Genomic DNA, 21,979 nt, shown 5'->3' on the forward strand with positions numbered 1-21,979 from the left:
CAAGTCTAGCATATGGTCAATAAATATCTAAATGAGGTCCTGAATTTAGCTCTCCTGTTGCCTCTCTGACCTTCTTTCCTATTACTCTACTTCTTGCTCACTCCAATATAACCAAATTAACCTTACTGTTTCTCCAACATATGAGAACATCTGCACCTCAAGGTCTTTGCTTTTGTTCCTCTGCATGGAAATGCTGGTCTCCCAGACATCGGCATAATTTTTGCCCAACCTTTCTTGCAATTTTGGCTCAGATATTACATTCTCAGTGAGGCTTTCTCTAATTAATTCTCCCTTCGCTCCTGAATTCTTATCCTGGCCTAGTTTTGGCGCTATCTAGGCTCACTGCAACCTCTGCCTCCCAGGCTCAAGCGATTCTCCTGCCTCAGCCTCTCGAGTAGCTGGGACTACAGGCACGTACCATCACGCCCAGCTAATTTGTGTATTTTTAGTAGAGACGGGGCTTCACCATGTTGGCCAGGCTAGTCTCGATCTCTTGATCTTGTGATCTGCTTGCCTCGGCCTCCCAAAGTGTTGGGATTACAGGCGTGAGCCACCGCGCCCAGCCCTAGTTTTTCCCTAGTTGTCTACTATCTTGTAAAGTAACATGTAATGGATTATTTTCAATCTTTCCGCTATTTGAATGTAGTCTCCACAAGGCAGAGATTTTATTTTTGCCTGTTTTTCTTTTGGATGTATGACCATCACCTATAGCAGTGCTTGGCATTTAAGTGCTAACAGGAGCTTGTGAATGAGGAGACAAAGTATGCAAGAATCTGAATGTTTATATTTAATAACTTTAAAAAGCTTTCTTAAAAATCTAGATGCTAGTCTAGATTTTTTCTTCCACAACACATACCACAACTATTCAGATTTACGCTTTCCTTCAAAACATTTAATAAACACCTACTACAGGCCAGGCACTGTGCTAAGTGCCGAGAACAAAGATGAATGATATTCTGATGTTTCCAGGAGCTCATAGTAAAATAAAGGAAATGACTTTTTAAAAAAACCACAAATACAAGGTAAGCGTAGGTGTTTGTTCACAGAAAATACTAAAATTTAGGTCCTTTCCCCTCTGGTTTTTCTGCTACTAGTCTCAGTAAAGCAAATACTAGACACTAGAGGGACAGTAAAGCCGAAAGAAAGAATGAAATAGGCAGGGCTAAAGCTTCAGACAAAAGAAATCACAGATTATAACATTCTTATGCAGAAGAGCATTATGTAACAAGGTTAGTCTCTGACCTGAAGGCTGACAAATGGCCCACATGACCTCAGGATATTTTGAGAAGCATTATGTAAACTTTAAGCATCCACAATTAGTGATAATCCTGACATTCCAACAAATAAAATTATAATTATGCTCTTAACAATTATTAGCTATTATCAAGTATTGATTAAAACATTTTCTAGCCCACACCACCTTTCTATGGCAAATACATTTTGTATATGACACCTATAAACACCCTGCCACTTTTCCCTATCATTCCTTCTTTGGTAAGAGCAACTAGGGTTCATAAACAAAGCAGACTCACATGAGTAGCAGGTCAGTGTTCCTGGAGTCCTTTAGGACAGATGTGGTGGCATAGTTAGAGGTTTACTTTGTTCTTTCCAATGATACAAGGAAGTCTTCTGAAATCCACTTCTCAAACCTTTCTCCCTTACTGGACTGAGTAAAAAATTAGGTGTTTATGGTAACCAAATAAATTATTTCAAAATTTTGCTTTAAGGTATTTTAAAAAGAAACAGTAACATTATGTTTTAAAACAAGATGCTTTGGATATATGTAATTGACTTTTATCAAATGAAGCTGAGATTTATTATCTAGATGTGATTGAATCCAAAGGCCCATGTCAAAGGTTTACAGATCAGTGTCCCCGTAGGGTCTGCAAAGGTATTTGATGGATTTCACCAAACTTAAATTCAAATTTTGCTAAAATGCTTTAATTTTTAGAAATTGTAAAAATAATGTTTAGATATAGGCAAAATTTGGACAATACTGAGTACTAAAGCACTAACTTGTACTGCGAGGTTATCTTTGTGTGGCGCTTCTCCTACTCTGTGCCTGTATTTTTCACTGTTGAGGAAAGTAATAGCACACTCACTCACGTAAACTGGTATACTACTAGAGCATGTGTACAGTATATATTATATTATAAAAGTTTAGGTCAGCTGCATTTGCTCAGCAATGCTGTGGTCACAACCTAAGAATTGTGCAGTAACAAGTGAAGGAGTCAAGCTGCTGTCATAAAACTGTCTTATAGAGGCCCATTTTGGCTACTTTTTCTGGGGGTGGGGAAGTTCTTATCTACGAGTTTATATACATACAATTGTTATGTTTTACATATTTGGTATTCCACACATTTTTCATTGGGAGAAAAGTCTGTTAAAACTGTAGCACTAATAATGTTGCTTATCTTACTAGGGAATAAAAAAGGGAATTAAGCTCTGAGCATTAATTTTTTAAAAATCTATTTTTGAAGAATGCAAAGGAAATTTTTCATGCAGGTATGTTAAATCTTTTATAAACTTATAATGGACTACTGGCTATCATTAGAATTTGCACCAGAGAATCAACTAACTGCTTGAGCATGACTGCATTCCTCTATCTAAAACAAAAACAAAAACAAATTATAGGGCAAAGTGGTATTAAGAAAGAAGCCCTACGAAAGGAAAAATTTAGCAGGTGTGGGGGTGAGGATGTGAGATTAGAGAATGAGGAGGAAAAAAAAAAATCAAGAAGCCAGGCGAGGTGGCTGACGCCTGTAATCCCAGCACTTTGGGAGGCCAAGGCAGGTGGATCACAAGGTCAGGAGATTGAAACTATTCTGGCTTAACACGGTGAAAACCGTCTTTACTAAAAGCACAAAAAATTAGCCGGGCGTGGTGGCGGGTGCCTGTAGTCCCAGCTACTAGGGAGGCTGAGGCAGGAGAATGGTGTGAACCCAGAAGGCAGAGCTTGCAGTGAGCTGAGATCGCACCACTGCACTCCAGCCTGGGGACAGAGCCAGACTCCGTCTCAAAAAACAAAAAAACAAAAAAACCAAAAAAAAAAAACGGCCAAGAAATGCCATCTTCAAAGATACTCAAATATTTTAAGCCTAAGTATATAGACTCAAGAAACTTATGCAGTTACATGCAAATAAACTATGCAACTAACTGGTATATGAAAAAAAAGTCCTGGATTCAGAGTTGGGAAAAATCACCACCACAGTTTTGGTTAAGAGTTTTGTGTTGTACCAGGCTTTGGATGCTGAACCAATAAAGAATCCGTAAACCTCAGCTTTCTCACCTGTAAATGGAGCACTTTAAGGATCAAATGAGATACGCTATTGAAACAGACCTGTAAGAAAAACTGAGAGTGAGAAAGAGGGGAGAAAGCAAATCTCTTCTTTTCCACTATCACTCTTTCAGACCTACAACCACCAAGTACGTGTTCTATTAGTTATATATTGTTAAGGACAGAATCTACTAATACCCTTCATTTCTTCAAACTTTTCCCCTTTTCCTTCAGCTTTTTAAAAATAAAAATGCAGTTGGTTTATGAGACCCAGACACTTACTGGAATTTAAGGAGGGGCGTGTTGGGATAGCTTGGCTCAAAAGATCTTACTTCTAATAACCTTTAGACAACTTTTAATAATAAAACTTTGAAGTTACAGTAATAAGGTAGAATCCATTATTTATGTTACCTTATTATAGAAATAAATCTCACACCTCTGACTCCTGTATTTTTATTTTAAATTTAGTACTTCTGTAATCTGGTTATTTTATAGGCAAGGAAGAGTAATATAATACTCTCCACATCACTTACCTAAGAGAAAGAGCACTCATCTGTATGGCCATTAATGCCAGAGAACCTTTCCAAAATCAAAGCCAGGAAATGGATTTAGTTATAGAGAGATGAATAAAATACGAAAATAATATTTCACTCTAAACCCAATGCTTTTTGGAGAGTTCTCATATGTACATTATTCCTGCTACACATCATATTCAGATACAGAGACCATGCACATACAGTGTAAACATGGAACATCAAAGACTGCATCAGCCAGCTTTCATCTTTGCAAACAAAGGTTATCATTAGCAAGACAGAGCTAATGAATAGTTAATAATTTTTAGTGGAGTTTGCTGTGTATTCTGCTTATAATGTCAAAGTGAAAGATAATCTACAAAGCTATTTATTATGTCCTATGGGAAATATGTTGGGATTGGAAGTCATGACTGTCTCAGTTTAACCAAAGAAGACTAAGTAGTAATATACTTTTAAGCAAAAGAATAAAGTTAGCCTAATGGATTGGAAAATATCTACCTTACTCTTTTATACGAATACTCTTGTAGGACACATAACAGTAAAACCTACCATTCTAAGCATGAATAGGTAAAGTACTGGAAATAGAAACAATAGAATTCAATCCTTGTTGTATTAATTTAGTCAATATTAATTTAGGCTTACTACCAGTCCTCTATCCAAGTTCCAAAATCAGAAGTGCCTCTTTTTTTTTTCTTTTCTTGGAGACGGAGTCTCACTCAGTTGCCCAGGCTAAAGTACAGTGGCGTGATCTCGGCTCACTGCAACCTCAGTGAATTGCCTGGTCCAAGCAATTCTCCTCTCAGCCTCCTGAGCAGTTGGGATTACAGGCGCGTGCCATCATACCTGGCTAATTTTTTATTTTTAGTAGAAACGGGGTTTCGTCCTGTTGGCCAGGGTGGTCTCAAACTCCTGTCCTCAGGTAATCCTCCCGCCTGGGCCTCCCATCCACACCTGGCTAAAAGTGCCTCTTAGTTATAGAAGGGTTAGCAGGTTGAACCTTGGACAAATCTAAACTGGAAAATGATCTAATATTAAAGTAAATTGTATGTTTCAATGGAATATTACCTTTATATGTATCACTAAGCCTATGTTTGCAGATAAGAAAAAGCACAGGTTTATTCTTAAAAAAAACCAGAATGTTTATGGAAGCGAAATCTGCTACAAAGCAACTACCCTGAAACTCACTGTTATTATTTTTACCCACTTATTATCATAAAAAAACTAGTTCTCAGATTCTGCATACAGACAGCTTTATGTAAAATATATAAACATTTGTCCAAATTGGTACACAGATTGCATAAATATGGCAATTAAGATTGCATTTACAGATGTGCATGTACAACGCTGTGCAAATTATCACAATATTACAATTTCAGAAATTATTCAAATTGGTATCCAAGTAAAGCAACCAGTGAAAAAATACCCATGCAGAATTTAAATATCTCAGAACAAAATTTAAAATGTCTTCATTAAAAGTTCACACATTTAAAATAGTTTTATTCATTTTATTTGTATATGTCAAAATACATTTTTATTTCCAAAATAGTGGGTTTTGCAACTAGTTTCATGCAGAAACAAGGTCTGCTCAATACTACCAATAAAATCAATATAGCACAGTAGCTGTTCAGTTTTAGATACAAAGAATAAATAACCTAAATACAAAACACTAAAATATTAGAAACATGTATTTAATCATTCTTCACAGGCATCCAAACTTCACAAATATAAACCATAGCATGCCTAACTGTTGTGCAACCAGAACATGTTGCGGTCACTCAAACTGATCAGTTATCTGTATATTTTACCTCCACATAAGACCATGGAAATTCTCAATATTCAGACCCACCATTCATACAGTTCAAATATAACCAAAAATAAAACTCCCACAACTATCCTTGTACCTTTAAAATCAAGAATCCTGAGCTTGGTAGTAAGAGCATAACCTTATATCTTCATAAAACCAATCAAGAGAGAGAGGACTTAAAATCCTGCTTACCAAAACACCCTTCCCCAACCCCAAAGTAATCTAAAATAGGCAGTAGAACACAATGACCTTTTAAAATGAAGGGGTACAAATTCACATTTAATATAGTATACAATACAATCAATAATACAATCAGCTACTATAAGCTTTACAATGTACAATTTATTCAAATGGCTGAACTGTTCAGTGGTTAAGGAGACAGTTATGTGCCAGAAAGATGTAGTATTTTTTGCATGGTTTAATGAAAATATAAAAGCTATTTGTCCAAATAAAAGCCATCTTCACTATGTACTTGGTTTTGCGCTTTTTTTTTCCTTAAAAAAAAAGGCCACTGAAATGTATAAAATGGTCTGAACATGATGGTGGTATCAAAGTCGATGCCTCTTCACATGGCAATAACAGTGCATTTAACATTAACTCACGGGTTAATTCTGCAAATGATTTCATAGCATTACTTTGGCTAGCACAACAGTTTTAGACAGCACTCAGATAAATATAGGTATGTGAAATGTAAAGCAATTATCTTATGCAAGTTTAATTATGGTTGAGTACTATCAAATGAAAACTGAAAATAAAAGCATTTTACAGTAGGAAACTTTTGTAAAGATAGGGCTCCACATAATGTGTAACTTTTAAAGTCTTTATATCACATTGTTAGCAAATTTCGTTTTTTAACACTATCATGGAGTAGCCTACTCTGCATTAGCAGACATTTGAAATAAGAAATAGTCAAGCATGCCATGTGGTGGTCTAAAAATCAAAACAATACACTTATTTGTATATACAGCATCACTCAGTACCTGCTAAAATGAATGTGAAGATTACAGAATCTAACATCTTATACTACAATAAAAACAAAAAAGTGACCAATGAAGCAGAAAATAGGAATTAAAAGATCTAATCTCAAATGACTTTAAAGCATTCATGTAAGAAATAAATGCATATTGCACAAACAGTGAAAGCATATGTTCCACCAAGCAATTCAGTTCCAGGTGGGAGACAACACAGCATTAGCCTAATACACGACAATAATCACAGAAGAGCAAGTGTTCTTATCTGTAAATGAAAAAGCTGTGAAAACATAGAAGACTCTGCCACATGAAGAGTTTAGAAGGAAAAAATACAAACCCAAACTTAGATGAAAAGCCAAAAAAATTTAAATATCGAAAAACTGGAAACTGTGGCACATCAAAAAATGTTGAGTAACTGTCTTCTGTGAGAGCTGAAGGTTTTTGTTGACACAGAAGTATTTATGTACAACTAAGGCTTACTGGTTAAATATCTGAGGCATATCTGGCCTTGAACACTTTCCTTATATGCTGGAGCTGTAAACAAGTTTTCTCAGTCATTAAAAAAAATTCTTCTCAGCAGCTGCATTAACATGAAACAATGGTCTTGATTAAAAAAAAAAAACAAAAACAAAAAAACAACCAACAACAACAAAAACACCCCAGAAAATTAAACAAAATGAAATAAAAATTCTAGATAAGAGGGCATTTGGCAGGATATCCGAAAATGACAGTCTCCAAGGATTCTTCCCAGGCTTCCAGTGACTGCCAATTATGGTCCACTGGGTTACTAATATGTGCAATTCCATTACTTGCTGCTTTTTTTTTTCTTTTTTTATTTGGAAAGTTTGCTTATAACTCTGATCAAGGCCCCATTTTCATCCTTTAGCCTCTGGTTGTCTGCTTTTAGGTCTGGTAACATCTGTAAAGAGAAAAATTGAAGATTTACCTTCAATAAATAGATAAAACATTATTTTTAATAAATGTTATATTTTCACCACAAAACACATGATCAAGCTTTGTCAGTTATATATATTTCTAGTATCTAAAACATGTATCAGGAAGAAGGAAAAAAAAAAAACACACCTGGATTTGTAAAGCTAATTAGTTTCATAAATGCTGGAATGAAAGGTTTATTCTCTCCAAATTTTCCATTGCAATTTACTAAATCGCTCGATTTTATGACTCACAAGCACACCACATTCGAGCAGCCAAGACAATGAAGCCCGTTTTTGTTAGGATAGGCTCTTAAAAGAGGTTCCTGTCAGCACCCAAACCAAAGACTTTTGCTTTATGTATGTCAGACCTAAAATCATAATACTTAACATTGTTCCACAAGAAAGCCAAACTACCTAGGAAAATATTGAAGAAGTTAGACTTGTTCTAAATTATTAAAATTCCTTAAAGGATTCACCTATTGTACCTCAGTTTAAGACGCCTAATACAATGTCCGATCCCGAACAGATGCTTATTAAATGGTAACAAGTAATTACTATTATTAGAATAGTATATCATGTGTAAGCTAAAGTAGTAAGTCTGTATCTATGATCCAACCATTACAATAACCAATTTTGAAGCAAATAGCCTCATATCTTCAAACAATGCATCTCAATTTTCTGCTGTTTTACAGACAAACTGATGAAGGGGATGAAAATATTACAAGTTAACTGAATAGTCTACTAAGGACAATTAAAATTGTATGTTCTTTGCCAGTTTCACTAAGAAATGAAATAGCTCATATTTTTGGTCCTTAAACCATACTTTCCAAAATAGTTCTCTTTCCTTAGTTTTCAAAATGTATTAGATTATCTAACTAGATAAAAGTAGAACTTCTATTTGCAAAACTACCTTAAGCAAAATCTTTAGGAAGATTTAATTTTATGTGGAACTAACGCATTCTTATCTGTGTTCAGAATCTTTAGATATAAAATATAGTAATCTTGAGTTTATTCATTTGAATATTTATAATAGAAAACTGAATGACTATAAACTAATGTGGTTCTGACATCAAATGACATTATTTTGAAAAACAGATAATGCATGCTTAATCTTCAGCTTCAAAATATATTATATGTAAAATGTTATATACTGTTTATGTTTTCTCTCTAGTAAAGAACTGTAAATAACATATTTTAAGTCCTAAAATATCTGTACAGCTAAAAAATGTGCAAAAGCTTTACAAAAGTACAAATAAGTCTTCAACTTAAATTCCAAAATCATCCCTAATTTTAGTGTAGTTCATCAACTGCAATATATAATTAGTGACAATTTGTAACATTCTAAGCAGCCATGCATAATTAGTTATATGATATGCTCCAGACACAATGGCATTAATTTGTAAAAGTGAGCTCTTACAAAACACGCCTACTAATATAAAAACACCTGCCTGGCTCTACCAAGAAGAAATGATGAAACTAAAAATTATAGGTTCACAGACTGCAGTTGCCTATAGAACCCTGAGCGCTTGGCTACCACTCTTGTCAAGGCCCTATTCTCAGTCAGCAGTCGCTCATTTAACTCTCTCAGAGATTGAATTTGCTTTATTTGGTGCAGGTTCTGCAGGAATCAGAACATAAAGAAATAGGAATAAAAAATAAGAAAATGGAAAAGCGTATAGTAAGAATATAATCACAGGTAATAATTTTTAAAAAATAATACGTCTTAAAAGAAAAAGAGATTCAGAAAGGTAAACAATGTATTCCTAAAATTCTATTTCAAACTAAATAATACATAAGCAAACAAAATACAAAAGATTTGTCTCCAATCTTCAAAGCCATTGAATAATAATGGTCTAATAATAAACCAAACAATTTAATACTGAAACATCTAAATCCTGAACTACTAATTCTGTGGGTATAATATACTATGCATTGGTTCATTAATTCACAATGTGATAAAGATATTTTATGAAAGACAATATGGTAAGAGGTAATCAATTAACTATGCTACTTTTCTTGTGAAGACATTCAAAACATAATTATTTCTACAGATAATATGGAGTTTGACAAAATACATCTCTGACTGTTCACTACCCTAATGTCCTTTACTTTCAAAGGAGAACATTTTATAGTATCCCCCTCCACTACTTACTCACCAAGAAACATAAAAGTATACAGAAACATGAATAAATAATACATCCTATATCCTATTATTAAGTTTTTCTATACGTGAACAGCAAAAGTGTGACACAAATTGATTATCAAAATAATTTGGGTTTTATTTTTTATTTTGTTTTTCTCCTTTTTTCACAGGTGTTAAGATTTGGGTTTTAGACTCTCTTCTCGCTCACTAGAACCTGGATTCAGGAAGAAAGAGAAGCACCAGATATAGACAGTTCACAAATTGGGTAATCAGCTTTGAGAACAATTAATGTAAACCCTATCTTTAATAGTATTTTAAACATTAATACATAAACAGCACTATCTCTCATAAATAACATAGTTTACTTACTTTGAGCTCTTCTTCCATTTCAGATATTCTTCTTTCTAGAGCTCTTCGTTCCTAGATCAATTTAAGGTACCAACGTTAGTTATATAATTATTATATTCTTAAGTCTTCTTCTATACTGTGAAATAGTGATACTTCAGAATTAAAGGTCCAATCAGGAGCAGTGTAGAAAAGATGTGATGCCAGTGATATGTAAAGAGCTTTCCAAAATTTGAGAAAAATAAATATGAAGATCTTTTTCCTTAGTGCAAGCTCTTAATTCAAAGCTTTGACTTTCTGGGAGGATGCTATATAACATGTTCAAACTACTTTTTTAGTTCATGTAAAACTTAGAGTGAATCAATACTCAAGACTGAAGACCGTACAGAAAAGAAAAACAAAACTCACACAAAGATGCAATCATATTACAGTGATAGAAGCAGAAAAGCAAGAAGCAAACATGCCTAAAATATGTGTATTTTGCAATTTCAGAGGAATGTAAGAAAAGCTCGTTTCCACCACCCACAATGTGTACTAGCTATTATTTATTCAACTGACTTTATAGCTTTATATTTAGGTTGACATTATGTGTAGCATTAATGCGGTGAATCTAATAGAGAAGCAACTGCAGCATTTATTTTAAACTTCTTTCAAAGAGTGACAGGCAAAGCTAACACACAACACATTACTGCAGTGTACTGTTTTATTCTCCCTTAAATGATAAGCATTCTGGGGTGTTATGCAAAAAGCAAGCAGCAGTAATTGATGAGCTGTAAAACTGGTTAGGTCATACCGCCCAGAAGATACTGACTCTTGCCGGTCACCTTTCAGATACAAACCATTTAAATTTAGTTTAATCACACTGAAACTATTTCCAAGACATTCTTTCCCAGATTAATAACAAATGCTGATATTTAGTCAAGCAGTACATTTACTGTAAATGTTAATGTTTTTAGGGTATGGGATTTTAATCCTACTCATCATCTTTTAAGTACCATGCTATTCTAACATCAGCATGCCTAAACATTATATAGACAAAAACATTATTTTCAATACATAGATCTTTCTTCTAGTAAATAATACAGTCATGACAAATTCATAGAAATCATCACACTTCTCAAAATACTAGCACATAAAGTGTCATATTTGATCTTTACCACTTTGCAAAATATCAGAAATAGAATATTTCTTCTGAGAGGATTAATCTCCCGATGAGCCTCAATTTTATTAGGTGTCTTCAAGATTTTAACTTAGTGGTAAAGTAAGACAAGAAAACTACACCCGACTGCCTGATTCTATTAGCTCAATGAAATTGACAACTGTAAATGGTACGAAATTTCTTATATTTGACAAATGTATTAACATTAAAAAATATAATTGGCCAGGCACAATGGCTCAAGCCTGTAATCCCAGCACTTTGGGAGGCCTAGGTGGAAGGATAGCATAAAGCCACGAGTTCAAGACCAGCCTGGGCAAAAAAGTGAGACCTTGTCTCCAAGAAGAAATTAAAAAAATAGCTGGGTGTGGAGGCAGGCACCTGTAGTGCCAGCTATTCTGGAAGCTGATGTGGGAGGATTGCTTGAACCCAGGAATTGGAGGATGCAGTGAGCCGTGACTGTGCCACTGTACTCCAGCCTGGGTGACAGAGCTGAACCCAGGAATTGGAGGATGCAGTGAGTCGTGATTGTACCACTGTACTCCAGCCTGGGTGACAGAACAATATCCTATCTCTTTAAAAAACAAACAAACAAAACCACAAGGAAAAAAAAATATGGTTGAGAGAAAATGCACGTAAACTGTTCAATTTTGTGCCTGCTCGATATAGGGAATGCTGAATAAATGTTAGCAGTTTACTATTAATACCATGATTATAGAGAGTGGATTAGCTACTTTGTAATTTATCTGCATTTGACAAGCAGAAAAAGGAGGTCAGGTGAGCCTGTCAGAATATCAATGTGTCTGCATCATGTATATGTTAGAAAAAAAAAAAAAAGTATCAAAATATCAGCTATCTCTGCATGACAGATTATGGATAATTTAATATTTTCTTCTTTTGCTAAAGTTTCTGCAATAAACATATTACTTTCATAAGAAAAATTAAATATTTGAAATTGTGATTGTATTTGAAAAATAAGTATTACTTTAAGTACAGTTTGTTACTATGCCTTTCATCTCAACCGTTAGTATAACAAAGAGCTGATTTTATTATTTCTGCTTATCCTGGAGATAAAATTCAGTAACAGTTAAATATTCTAACAGGAAATAATAATCAATATTAAATTTATTAAAACACTATTTTAGCAATTATTAGTTATGTCCATTTTGAAAACATGGCTCAGAACACTAATTTTTAAAACTTGCAGAAATCATAATAAAATGGTAGCTACTGCAAGGTACAACTAGCAAATGACACAGACATTAAAAGACTATTTTTATATTCTTTATTTTTTTTAACCATTTCTGTTTTTTTTTGGGTGAAAAAGGCAAATTGGTTATTTTTAAAACAGAATGGAAGAAAAATGTTTTTATATCAATAGCTCCTGAGAATTTACTCTTTGATCATAGCTACCAGCCTGCCATTTCTTCTGTGGTCGAAACCCTACCAAGTCTAGCTACTGCTCAGCTACACTACAATCAATCTTTGGGCACTTTAACTTTTGGATCATTTATACATTCTCAACTGATTAGGCTAAACTTGTAAAGTTATTCCTATGACTACTCCTAGACCTTTGAGCAACAATAACTGAAGAGAAATACAAGTGAATGTATTACAGTCAATAAAAAATTGCAGAAAGACATCAAGTGGCATAAGGATTTTCTTGTAATCAATTTTTTTGTTCAAAATATCCTAAGTTAAATATTTCAACTCGAAATTTTAAAAAATTATTAAATTTACCTTAAAAAGAATTTGAAAATTTGATGTTCCAGATTTAAAAACTTCATTTCAAGAATAGAAGTATTTTAGGTTTATAAATAATTAAAATAAATGTATTTATGATTAAAACATTTTAGGTACATACCATAAGAGATAAACAGCATTTCAAGAATATCAAATTCACTATCAAAATGTGTACAGCACATTTCAGAATCAAGGCAAGATAGTTTTTTTTAATTCATTAAAATAATTATGTGGTAAATTAAATTTTATTTAACAAGGTCATTTCATACCTAGAGAGACCCTATAGAATTCTATAAAGAAGCTAAGTTGCTGTAAAATACATTAACTCAATAAATATTAATTTAAACTAATTAAAACTGTCATCCACAATAACAAAACAAAAACAAAAAACCTACCATTGTTTACCTAAAACAAGAAAAAAAAATAATTATTTAATAAGCGGGACACTTACCCTTTTTTCCATTTCCAACAGTGACCTATCAGCAAATCTTTCTTGTCTCTGCAACGAAGTAAGAAATTATGAAAGAGGTAAGTGCAAAAAAGATTGAGGGGCGACCACAGTAATTCTCTTTTAATGGGTATTAAATCACAATATTCAAGTGGAGTAAAACACAGGTTCATGAGTAAAGCAAAGAGAAAACAGGATTTGTATTAAAATAATAAAGAGTGAAACGAATGTTTAGAAATAGAATGGTAACCAGACCTCTCATTTTATGTTCTCTATCACTTTTCCCCAGGAACTTTCATAGTTTAGTTGGGCGTGAGGGTGAGTGAGTGAGTACTGTGGAAGAAAAACAAAAACAAAAAAACTGTAGCTTTCCTTCTGAAGCCGAAATTCTTTCTTTTCCTACACCATCAGGAGTGGCTAATCATAATGGTCAGATTCCAAGACCTTGATTGAAATATATTCATTACCAGGTTGAGTGACTCTGTATCCATGCAGCCAGACCAGTAAACTGGCCTTTTTATCTTCTCCCACAGCTATCTTGGTCTTGGCTCACATTCTAGAGGTTTCTTTTCCAATCATCCATGCTCCACAATTGGTTCATATCCACTTTCACTCACAAGAAATTCTAGCTGTACAGCTTTCTTCTGCTGGTGAGCTCAGGCCTTTCATTTTTTCTACTTCCTGTACTATGTGACCAGCTCAAAGTTGGTAAAATCCTGATATTTAAGCTTGGCTTTAAGGGATGGAAAAGCACCTTGGGTTTCAGCCACATGTTGTATCCTGTACTAGAGATTAGAGAGCTCTGGACATTGACCACAGGCCCAGTTTAACAACAACAACAACAACAACAACAACAAGTGGCATCTTAGATCTTATTTACATTGATATCTATACAAACATCTCCCTTGGAATTCCTGGTCAATTTGCTGAAAATGAATTCCTCAAAAGCCAACCTGCTGAATAACCTACTTTACTAATTTACCAAAAATGATTTTTGACCACTTTAACAAGAATGCTTTGAGTGCTAACCATAAAATATGCTTTAAAAACATATTGATTAAACACAATTTCACTGTTCAATGTGGTAATTTAAAAAATATTTCTTTACATAATTTTCTTTTACGCCAACCCTTTCAGTATTCATGTTTTAGTATCTCTAGGACTTGTAACCAAGTCACTTTTTGATTCCTCTTTCACAATTTTAATGGTTATGGTGTGTAACATTTAAAGAACTAGTCATGGCCAGGTTTTCTTACTTTTTCTCTTATTTTAAATGGCTTCAAGCTTTTGTGCTTACTCTTTCTGGAAACATGAAAGTCAATATTCCAATTGCTTCTTGTAAGAAATTCAGTTCAGAATTTCAAATATGAGGCTGGGTATAGTGGCTCACACCTGTAATTCTAACACTTTGTGAAGCTGAGGTGGGCGGATCACTTGAGCCCAGGAGTTCAAGACCAGCCAGGGCAACACAGTGAAACCCTGTTTCCACAAAATAAATAAATAAATAAATAAATAAATAAATAAATAAATAAAAATTGAAAAATTAAACAGATGTGGTGGCATTGCCTGTAGTCCCAAATACCTGGGAGGATAAGGTGGGATGATTGCTTGAGCCAGGGATATTGAGGCTGCAGAGAGCCCTGATTGTGCCACTGCACTCCAGCTTGAGTGACAAAGCGAGACGCTGTATCCATTAAAAAAAAATAATAATTTAAATATGAATGAGACTGTTCAGTTAATTCTCATTTATTTTTGGTTCTGAATTTAAACATTTAATTGCTAGAAATATAAAACAAAGGCTGAAAACGCCACTTGAGGGTTTAAAAATAAATCATAGAAACTCTTTACAAAACCGAAAAATTTTTAAATAATATTCAAAAGCACCTGAAAAAAATCAAATAGCCAAAATAATAACATCACACGTAAATTAACAAAACATGGAAAAATAGCATTTCATTGGAGATTTTTTCATATGGGAACATTTTAGCAATTATATGTGGTTTGCAAATTTCATTGATTAGAAAACATCAACATCAGTTTAGATAGTATTTTTACTTAGTTAACTTTCTTGTTAAACATTCCAGTTAAAGCTGTTAAAATCACAATGAGTAAATCTGGTGAACTGGTCATTTGGCAAAGTGGTATTCAGCAGACTGGTTCTGGTAGGCTGGCATATTTTTTCCCTTCTTTGGAGATGATACGGGAAGGAGAGTACCTGAGCTAGGGCAAGAGTCAAGGATTCCAGAGTCTCTTGGCTAAATACTATCAAATAGACCTAAACTTCAAGATTAATTTCATGCAACTATAAAAACTGCCACTGCTATTTGTGGCAAATATCTGATGCAAATATTTGTATATTTGTGAAAAGTTACGAAGTCAATCAATGCCAAAAAACAAACAAAAAAAAAGGTGGAAAAGTTCACAGTAAATTCAGGATAAATGCCTGAAAGTTGAACCCCAAAAGTTTACTTTAATGCTTATCAGTTTTACTTTTATGAATTATACTGCTCATTATTAACTCAGTATACTGGACATGATACTCAGAGTACCTGCCAAGGCAGAAGCTGTCATACTTTTTAATCCTGCTTCTCTTGCCAGGTAGCAGAAATTGGTACCCGATCCACAGGCAACTTTCTGTCCATTGACCTACGAAATGGTCACTAACAAAACAGGCTACTCCATACTGGGTAGTAAGTGGCTAATTCTATCAATTCCCCTCTCTTGCAGGGTTTGACTGAGAGAGATACAGAATAATTACATGACAATGAAGTAGGCAGCAAAGCAGAACACAGAGAAGGCATTAAGTAGTGGAGACACAGATGAGCTGAGTCACCATGACAGAACACTATAGTAGGAAGCAGTGCATTTATTTAATAAATTTATTTATTTATTTATTTGAGATGGAATCTCACTCTGTCACCCAGGCTGGAGTGCAGTGGCACGATCCTGGCTCACTGCAACCTCCACCTCCCGGGCTCAAGCAATTCTCCTGCTTCAGCTCCCGAGTAGCTGGGACTACAGGCGCCCACCACCACACTCAGCTACTTTTTTTGTACTTTTAGTAGAGATGAGGTTTCACTATGCTCGCCAGACTGGTCTCGAACTCCTGACCTCAGGCGATCCACCTGCCTTGGACTCCCAAAGTGCTGGAATTACAGGCATGAGTCACCGCGCCAGGCTGCAGCGGACATCTTTACTTAGAACTAACATTGTAATGAAATCCCTAGAGCTGAAGCTATGCTCAGAGAGCTCATTATATTTTTATGTATACAGGCTCGCTAAGATACTAATGCAACCTGAAGGATGATGACAAGTTCACTGATTAAAAAACACCAACATCAGTTTAGATATTTTTACTTAGTTAACTTTTCTGCTAAACATTACAGCTTACCATGAAGCCTAAATATAAGTCAGTAGTTTTAATGTGTATGACACTGTAAGTTTTTATGACATCTCACTATGAAACGTATTCTTGTTCTGTTTTACTTTTCTGTTTATCTTTACAAAAACCTCCATTAACATGAAGGAAACTGAGGAGTCTTCACAACCTTGTGAGGTTAGCCTGACCCCTGGAAGTTTAGCACAGTATCTACTGTCCTCAGACAATTGCTTTACAACACAACAATGGTTAAAAGAAGGATCTGGTAACAAGTTTAAGTTTAACAAATAGAATGAACTTTGTTGGTTTTTGTTTTGGTGTTGTTTTGTTATAATTAATTTTTAAAAATTAAGAAAAAGATGAGTGTAAAGACTGATCAAAAAGAGTATGTAGTCCCATTCACAGATCTGGACATGCTGTTTTTAGATCCATGCTTTCAGCGGGATTCTAAGAGTTGTGCTGCAGAAGTACGTTTATGCTAGAAAGTCCCAGGTTAAAATTGAACACGTTTGTTTTCTTAAAAATTATAGGATGCCTTAGAGCCTTTAGCAAATAAATAGACCCTGTAAAGTCTCTAACATGTAAAATATGTAATATTTCCCTAGTTTCTTTGATCACAAATTTTTTTTTGTTTTCTGAAAGGAGGGAAACGAGGAGAAGATGTACCTATTCCTATTTCCCAGAACTAATGTTCCATGGAAATGGAAAAGTGGCTTGGGAAACAATTGCCAGATCACATGTACAAGGTTGTGAGTTTTGCTTGGCTATCCCAATTTTATTGTTCAAATTTATCTTCTCTAGGCTGCTGCATAGAAGGAACTTACAAAAGGAGCTATGATTAAAATTACCTTCTTCCAGCACTACAATATAAAATAATCTTTACTTGAACAAACAGAAAATATTTGTAGTAAATAAAAATTTTTATAAAAATTTTTATATGGCTATAAGATGATTCTGTATAGATGCTTTTAATGTTTTAATGCCTTGCTACATTTGGTATTCTGGAAATAAACATTTAAAACCTTGACATACCACAACATTGGTATTAAAAAGCTTTTTATATGTTGACTTTTGACTGTAAGACTATTTTTTAAATTTACTTCAGAAAAAGTAAATAATCCAAAAACAGCATTATCTTCTATTATCAATTATCAAACTTCTATTTAGAGTATTAGAAAAAATTTTAATACCATTTTTAGATGGAATAAATCACAACCATTACCTTGAGAGTAACAAAAAGAAAAGGATACAAACCTGGGTGGCCTTTTCCAACTGTAATTTAAGATCTGTTAGTTCCATATTTGTATCATGTAGCTGTGCCTTCAGCTTTTCATTTTCAGCTAGAATTTGTTCATAAAGCTATAAAAATTAGGGTAAAAGAACAAATTACTTTTCTGCTCTCCTATTACTTTAAAATTTCTCATTGATTACTTTGCAATATTAAAACAGCTTAATGTAGCATATGAGCTATAAAAGATACATTTAAAAAATCCTTCATGGTTGCAAAGTACAGACTGTTGGTTATGTAAGTGTGTTTGTCCCATATAAAGTCTTAAAATTAGTTCCAGCATTCAAAAATCAAGACTTGACAGAAAAATCGGACTTTTCAGGTTATCTTAAAAAAGATTCAGTCATCTGATAAAGAGGGACCACATACCTGCACAGCAACTGCAGCTAGGGCTAAGGAGTCACTGTGATCTTTATTTGGAGTCTGTGAGATTTTCTGCCCATCACTCTCTCTTGAATTCCCAGAAATGAGATGGAGTACCAGCTGTATTTATCATTATACTTCTATATTGCTTATAGTAAAGTTAAAAGGCAAATGACGTATTTCCTGAAATATTTCAAATCTGGGATAAGATCCAAGACCTTCCCGTTTTCTAATGCTTTTTGTCTTTCTTAACACTGCTTCTTCCTTACCCCTGCTTTACTACTTCCACCATAATTCTGGCTATGATCATCTCTTATCTAAACTATTCTAATTCCCTGATCGCTCTCTAATCTGTTTTGTATATAGGAGCTAAAATTAACTTTTCAAAATGAAAATCTCATCATTTTCATAGGCCAACCATTCCATTTCCACCCACAATTTAAAAACTCTTGAATGGCTTCCTGATGTTCTTAGCATACACAAAATCTTACAGTGGCCTATAAGGCACTGCATTATCCGGTCTCAGCCTACACAACTGCTGCCTCAAACAAATATTTCTTCCCCCTACTGGCCATAATTAAAATTTAATTATTCCAATGCATCATGTATTCTCCCCCCACCAGGTCTATGTGCGTGTAGTTCCACTCCATTTGGAATAATTTTCTCTCCCATTTTTGCCAGTTAACTATTAGTAATCCTTCCATGTTTGGCTGAAACCACACTTCCTTTGGAAATCAATTTTTTTTTTTTTGAGATAGAGTTTCCCTCTTGTTGCCCAGGCTGGAGTGCAATGGTGTGATCTCAGCTCAATGCAACCTCTGCCTCCTGGGTTCAAGTGATTCTCCTGCCTCAGCCTCCTGAGTAGCTGGGATTATAGACATGCGCCACCACACCCGGGGTAATTTTGTATTTTTAGCAGAGAGGGGGTTTCTCCATGTTGGTCTGGCTGGTCTCGAACTCCTGACTTCAGGTGATCTGCCTGCCTCGCCTCCCAAAGTGCTGGGATTACAGGCATGAGCTACTGTGCCCAGCCAAGGAAATCAATCTACTTTCTTTTGTTATATACTTTTATAAAATTGCTTTTCTACTTCAAGTTAACTGTCTCCATTATTTATTATACATTCATTAGTATGACTATATAATAAGGTCTCTCTCCCCCACTACATGGAAGATGCCCACGAGAGCAAGATAACATCTTCATCTCCATTTGCCCATTACTAGAATCTCTCTACTTAGCACAGTTCAATTCTTTATTGAATAAATGATGAATCTTATTCATAATGTAAAGTGATTCTCTCCCTCACCCATTCCCCTAACTTGGCTTTTAAAAAAGTATGTTATTCAAACAGCTGCCAGATAACTGCGGACATGTACAAATGCCATAAGCTTTCTCCTTCTCCAACAGACTTTCTGTTTACTATAAAGCACAAAATATGCATATATAAATGAATCCCAGATTATTGAGTTTCTGGGATTTATTTCTTAATTACTTTAATCCTTAATAGCACTTGAGCTGCCCCAAGTTTTTCAGTTACCTATGAAAAACTATCAATATATTCTCTTAGGAAAAGCCATCTTCTGTTTGGCTGCTTCCTAGTAACAAACAAAGAAACAAAGTGTGCATACACTTGTGTGCACCTGTTTACTGAATGCTCCTTTCCAGCTCAATCATAGCAATGACTTGAGACACTTAAATGTAAAATCATCTTGGATGATTTTCTCTTCCCTTTAATAAACAAACAGCTATTTATATTCTACTTACCATCACTTGCCGAAAACTGAAAATGAAAATAAGTTATTTTACTCATTTCATTATGAGTTTTTAAAATAACATTTGAATATGAGTATCTCAACATAAAAGATAACTTATTTTTTATTAAATATAACTAAATAACCCAAGTACCTTTTTAAAGTCAGTTGAGTCATCCTTTTCTAGCCTGCTGCTGTAAGGTTTTCTTTCTTCTAAGTAACTGTATGATCCAGAGCGACCCAGCAAGGAATCATATCGATCACCAGCTGATGTAGAACTGGTTTCATATCTTCAAAAGATTTAAATAAAAAACCTTGTTATAGGCTTTTACAACTTATATTAACATACATCCTAGTACACATATAACTTGACAGTTCAAAAGTGTAGGTCACAGTCTCCCTCTGTTATCTGATTAATTTTTGTGATATATAATAAGTGGGAAGTTATTTTATTTTTTGAGATAGGGTCTCACTCTGCTGCCAGGCTGGAGTGCAGTGGCATGATCTCAGCTCACTGCACTTGACTTCTCGGGCTCAAGTGATTCTTCTACCTCAGCCCCCTGGGTTGCTGGGACTACAGGCACATGCCACCATGCCTAATTCTGTACTTTTGGTACAGATAGGGTTTCAACATGTTGCCCAGGCTGGTCTTGAACTCCTGGGCTCAAGCAATTCACATGCCTCAGCCTCCCAAAGTGTTGGGAGACTACAGGAATGAGCCACTGCACCCAGCTATTTTTTAATACTACTAATTTCCATTAATTGAGGAAGAGAGTCAACATTTCCATGTTTAAAAGCCAAAACTGGTTTCATATGATTAATATTCTAAATTGTACGTTTCCTCCCACATTTTAATATTTCCAAAACCAGAAAATGGCTTACAATTGACGATGCATTCTAGTTTAATTGGTAGTACCTTTCCTTTTTTTAGTAGTAAGTAACACAATGGTGTTCTAAAAATGAGTAATGTCTTAGATTTGATGAAATAAAGTATATCCAAAGTGACAGGTAATGGCTTTGTCCTAAACAGGAAAAACAAATCTTATTGGTAAAGGAGAATTCTCTCATTATCTGGTTCTGAAATTCAGATTATCTTTTCTGACAGATGCCATTGGCTCTGCATTTCAATTCAATAGAATCATCAGCAGACAGAAATTTATTATTGGTCTTACAGGGCTGTGGTTAACAATGATAAGAGAAATGGAATGGAGATGAAAATCAAGGATAGAGTGGAGGTTCTCTGAAAAAATGGATAATTTTGAATTAGGTGACACTTTTGTTTTGTTTTGTTTTGTTTTTTTAAAGACACAGCGTCTCACTGTGTCCAGTGAGGAGTACAGGCTGGAGTGCACTGGCACAATCATAGCTCACTATAACCTTGAACTCCTGGGGGCTCAAGTGATACTTCTGACTCAGCCTCCCCAGTAGTTAGGAATAGAGGAGCATATAGGCATGCCTGGATAATTAAGGAAAAAAAATTTTTTTTTTTTTTTTGGTAGAGATGGAGTCTTGATGTTGTCCACTCTGGTCTTCAACTCCTGGACTCAAGCGATGCTCCTGCCTCAGCCTCCCCAAGTGCTAGGATTACAGGCTTGAGCTAGATGACATTTTTTAAAGTGTCTTCATTGGTTCTCTTTTGTCTAAAGCAGGGCTACATAAGAGAAGATTCTGAATACTTAATCAAATATATTTCTGGCCAAGTGTGGGTTTTATCAGTCCCTGATGTTAATAATGAGATAGTTGAACTAACCTAAGAAACTTTGGAATACCTCTGTTGTAGAGATTTGGGAAAAAATCTCACTTGCTTTGACTAGTGATCTAGAAGTAAAGCCTTTAACAAAGAAA

At 34.6% G+C, this 21,979-nt stretch overlaps 1 protein-coding gene across 9 annotated transcripts in view; it reads right to left on the minus strand.

Annotated features, from left to right (window-relative positions):
• Positions 1 to 5,043: 5,043 nt before the first annotated feature.
• PPP1R12A (protein phosphatase 1 regulatory subunit 12A) overlaps positions 5,044 to 21,979 on the minus strand; it is a 161,947-nt gene continuing 145,011 nt past the window's right edge. For 2 of the 9 annotated variants that reach the window (XM_021922639.2, XM_021922637.2), the window contains 5 exons: positions 20,289 to 20,424; positions 17,989 to 18,093; positions 13,359 to 13,406; positions 10,033 to 10,083; positions 8,858 to 9,138 (listed from right to left, as the gene is read on the minus strand). In XM_021922639.2, the coding sequence (XP_021778331.1) occupies positions 9,004 to 9,138; positions 10,033 to 10,083; positions 13,359 to 13,406; positions 17,989 to 18,093; positions 20,289 to 20,424 (475 nt within the window). In that variant the 3' untranslated portion in view covers positions 8,858 to 9,003. The other 7 variants (XM_003906819.5, XM_009181263.4, XM_021922638.2 and 4 more) reach the window with 7 other exon arrangements.

The sequence above is a fragment of the Papio anubis genome, chromosome 9, assembly GCF_008728515.1.
Source record: "Papio anubis isolate 15944 chromosome 9, Panubis1.0, whole genome shotgun sequence".
Lineage (NCBI taxonomy): Eukaryota > Metazoa > Chordata > Mammalia > Primates > Cercopithecidae > Papio > Papio anubis.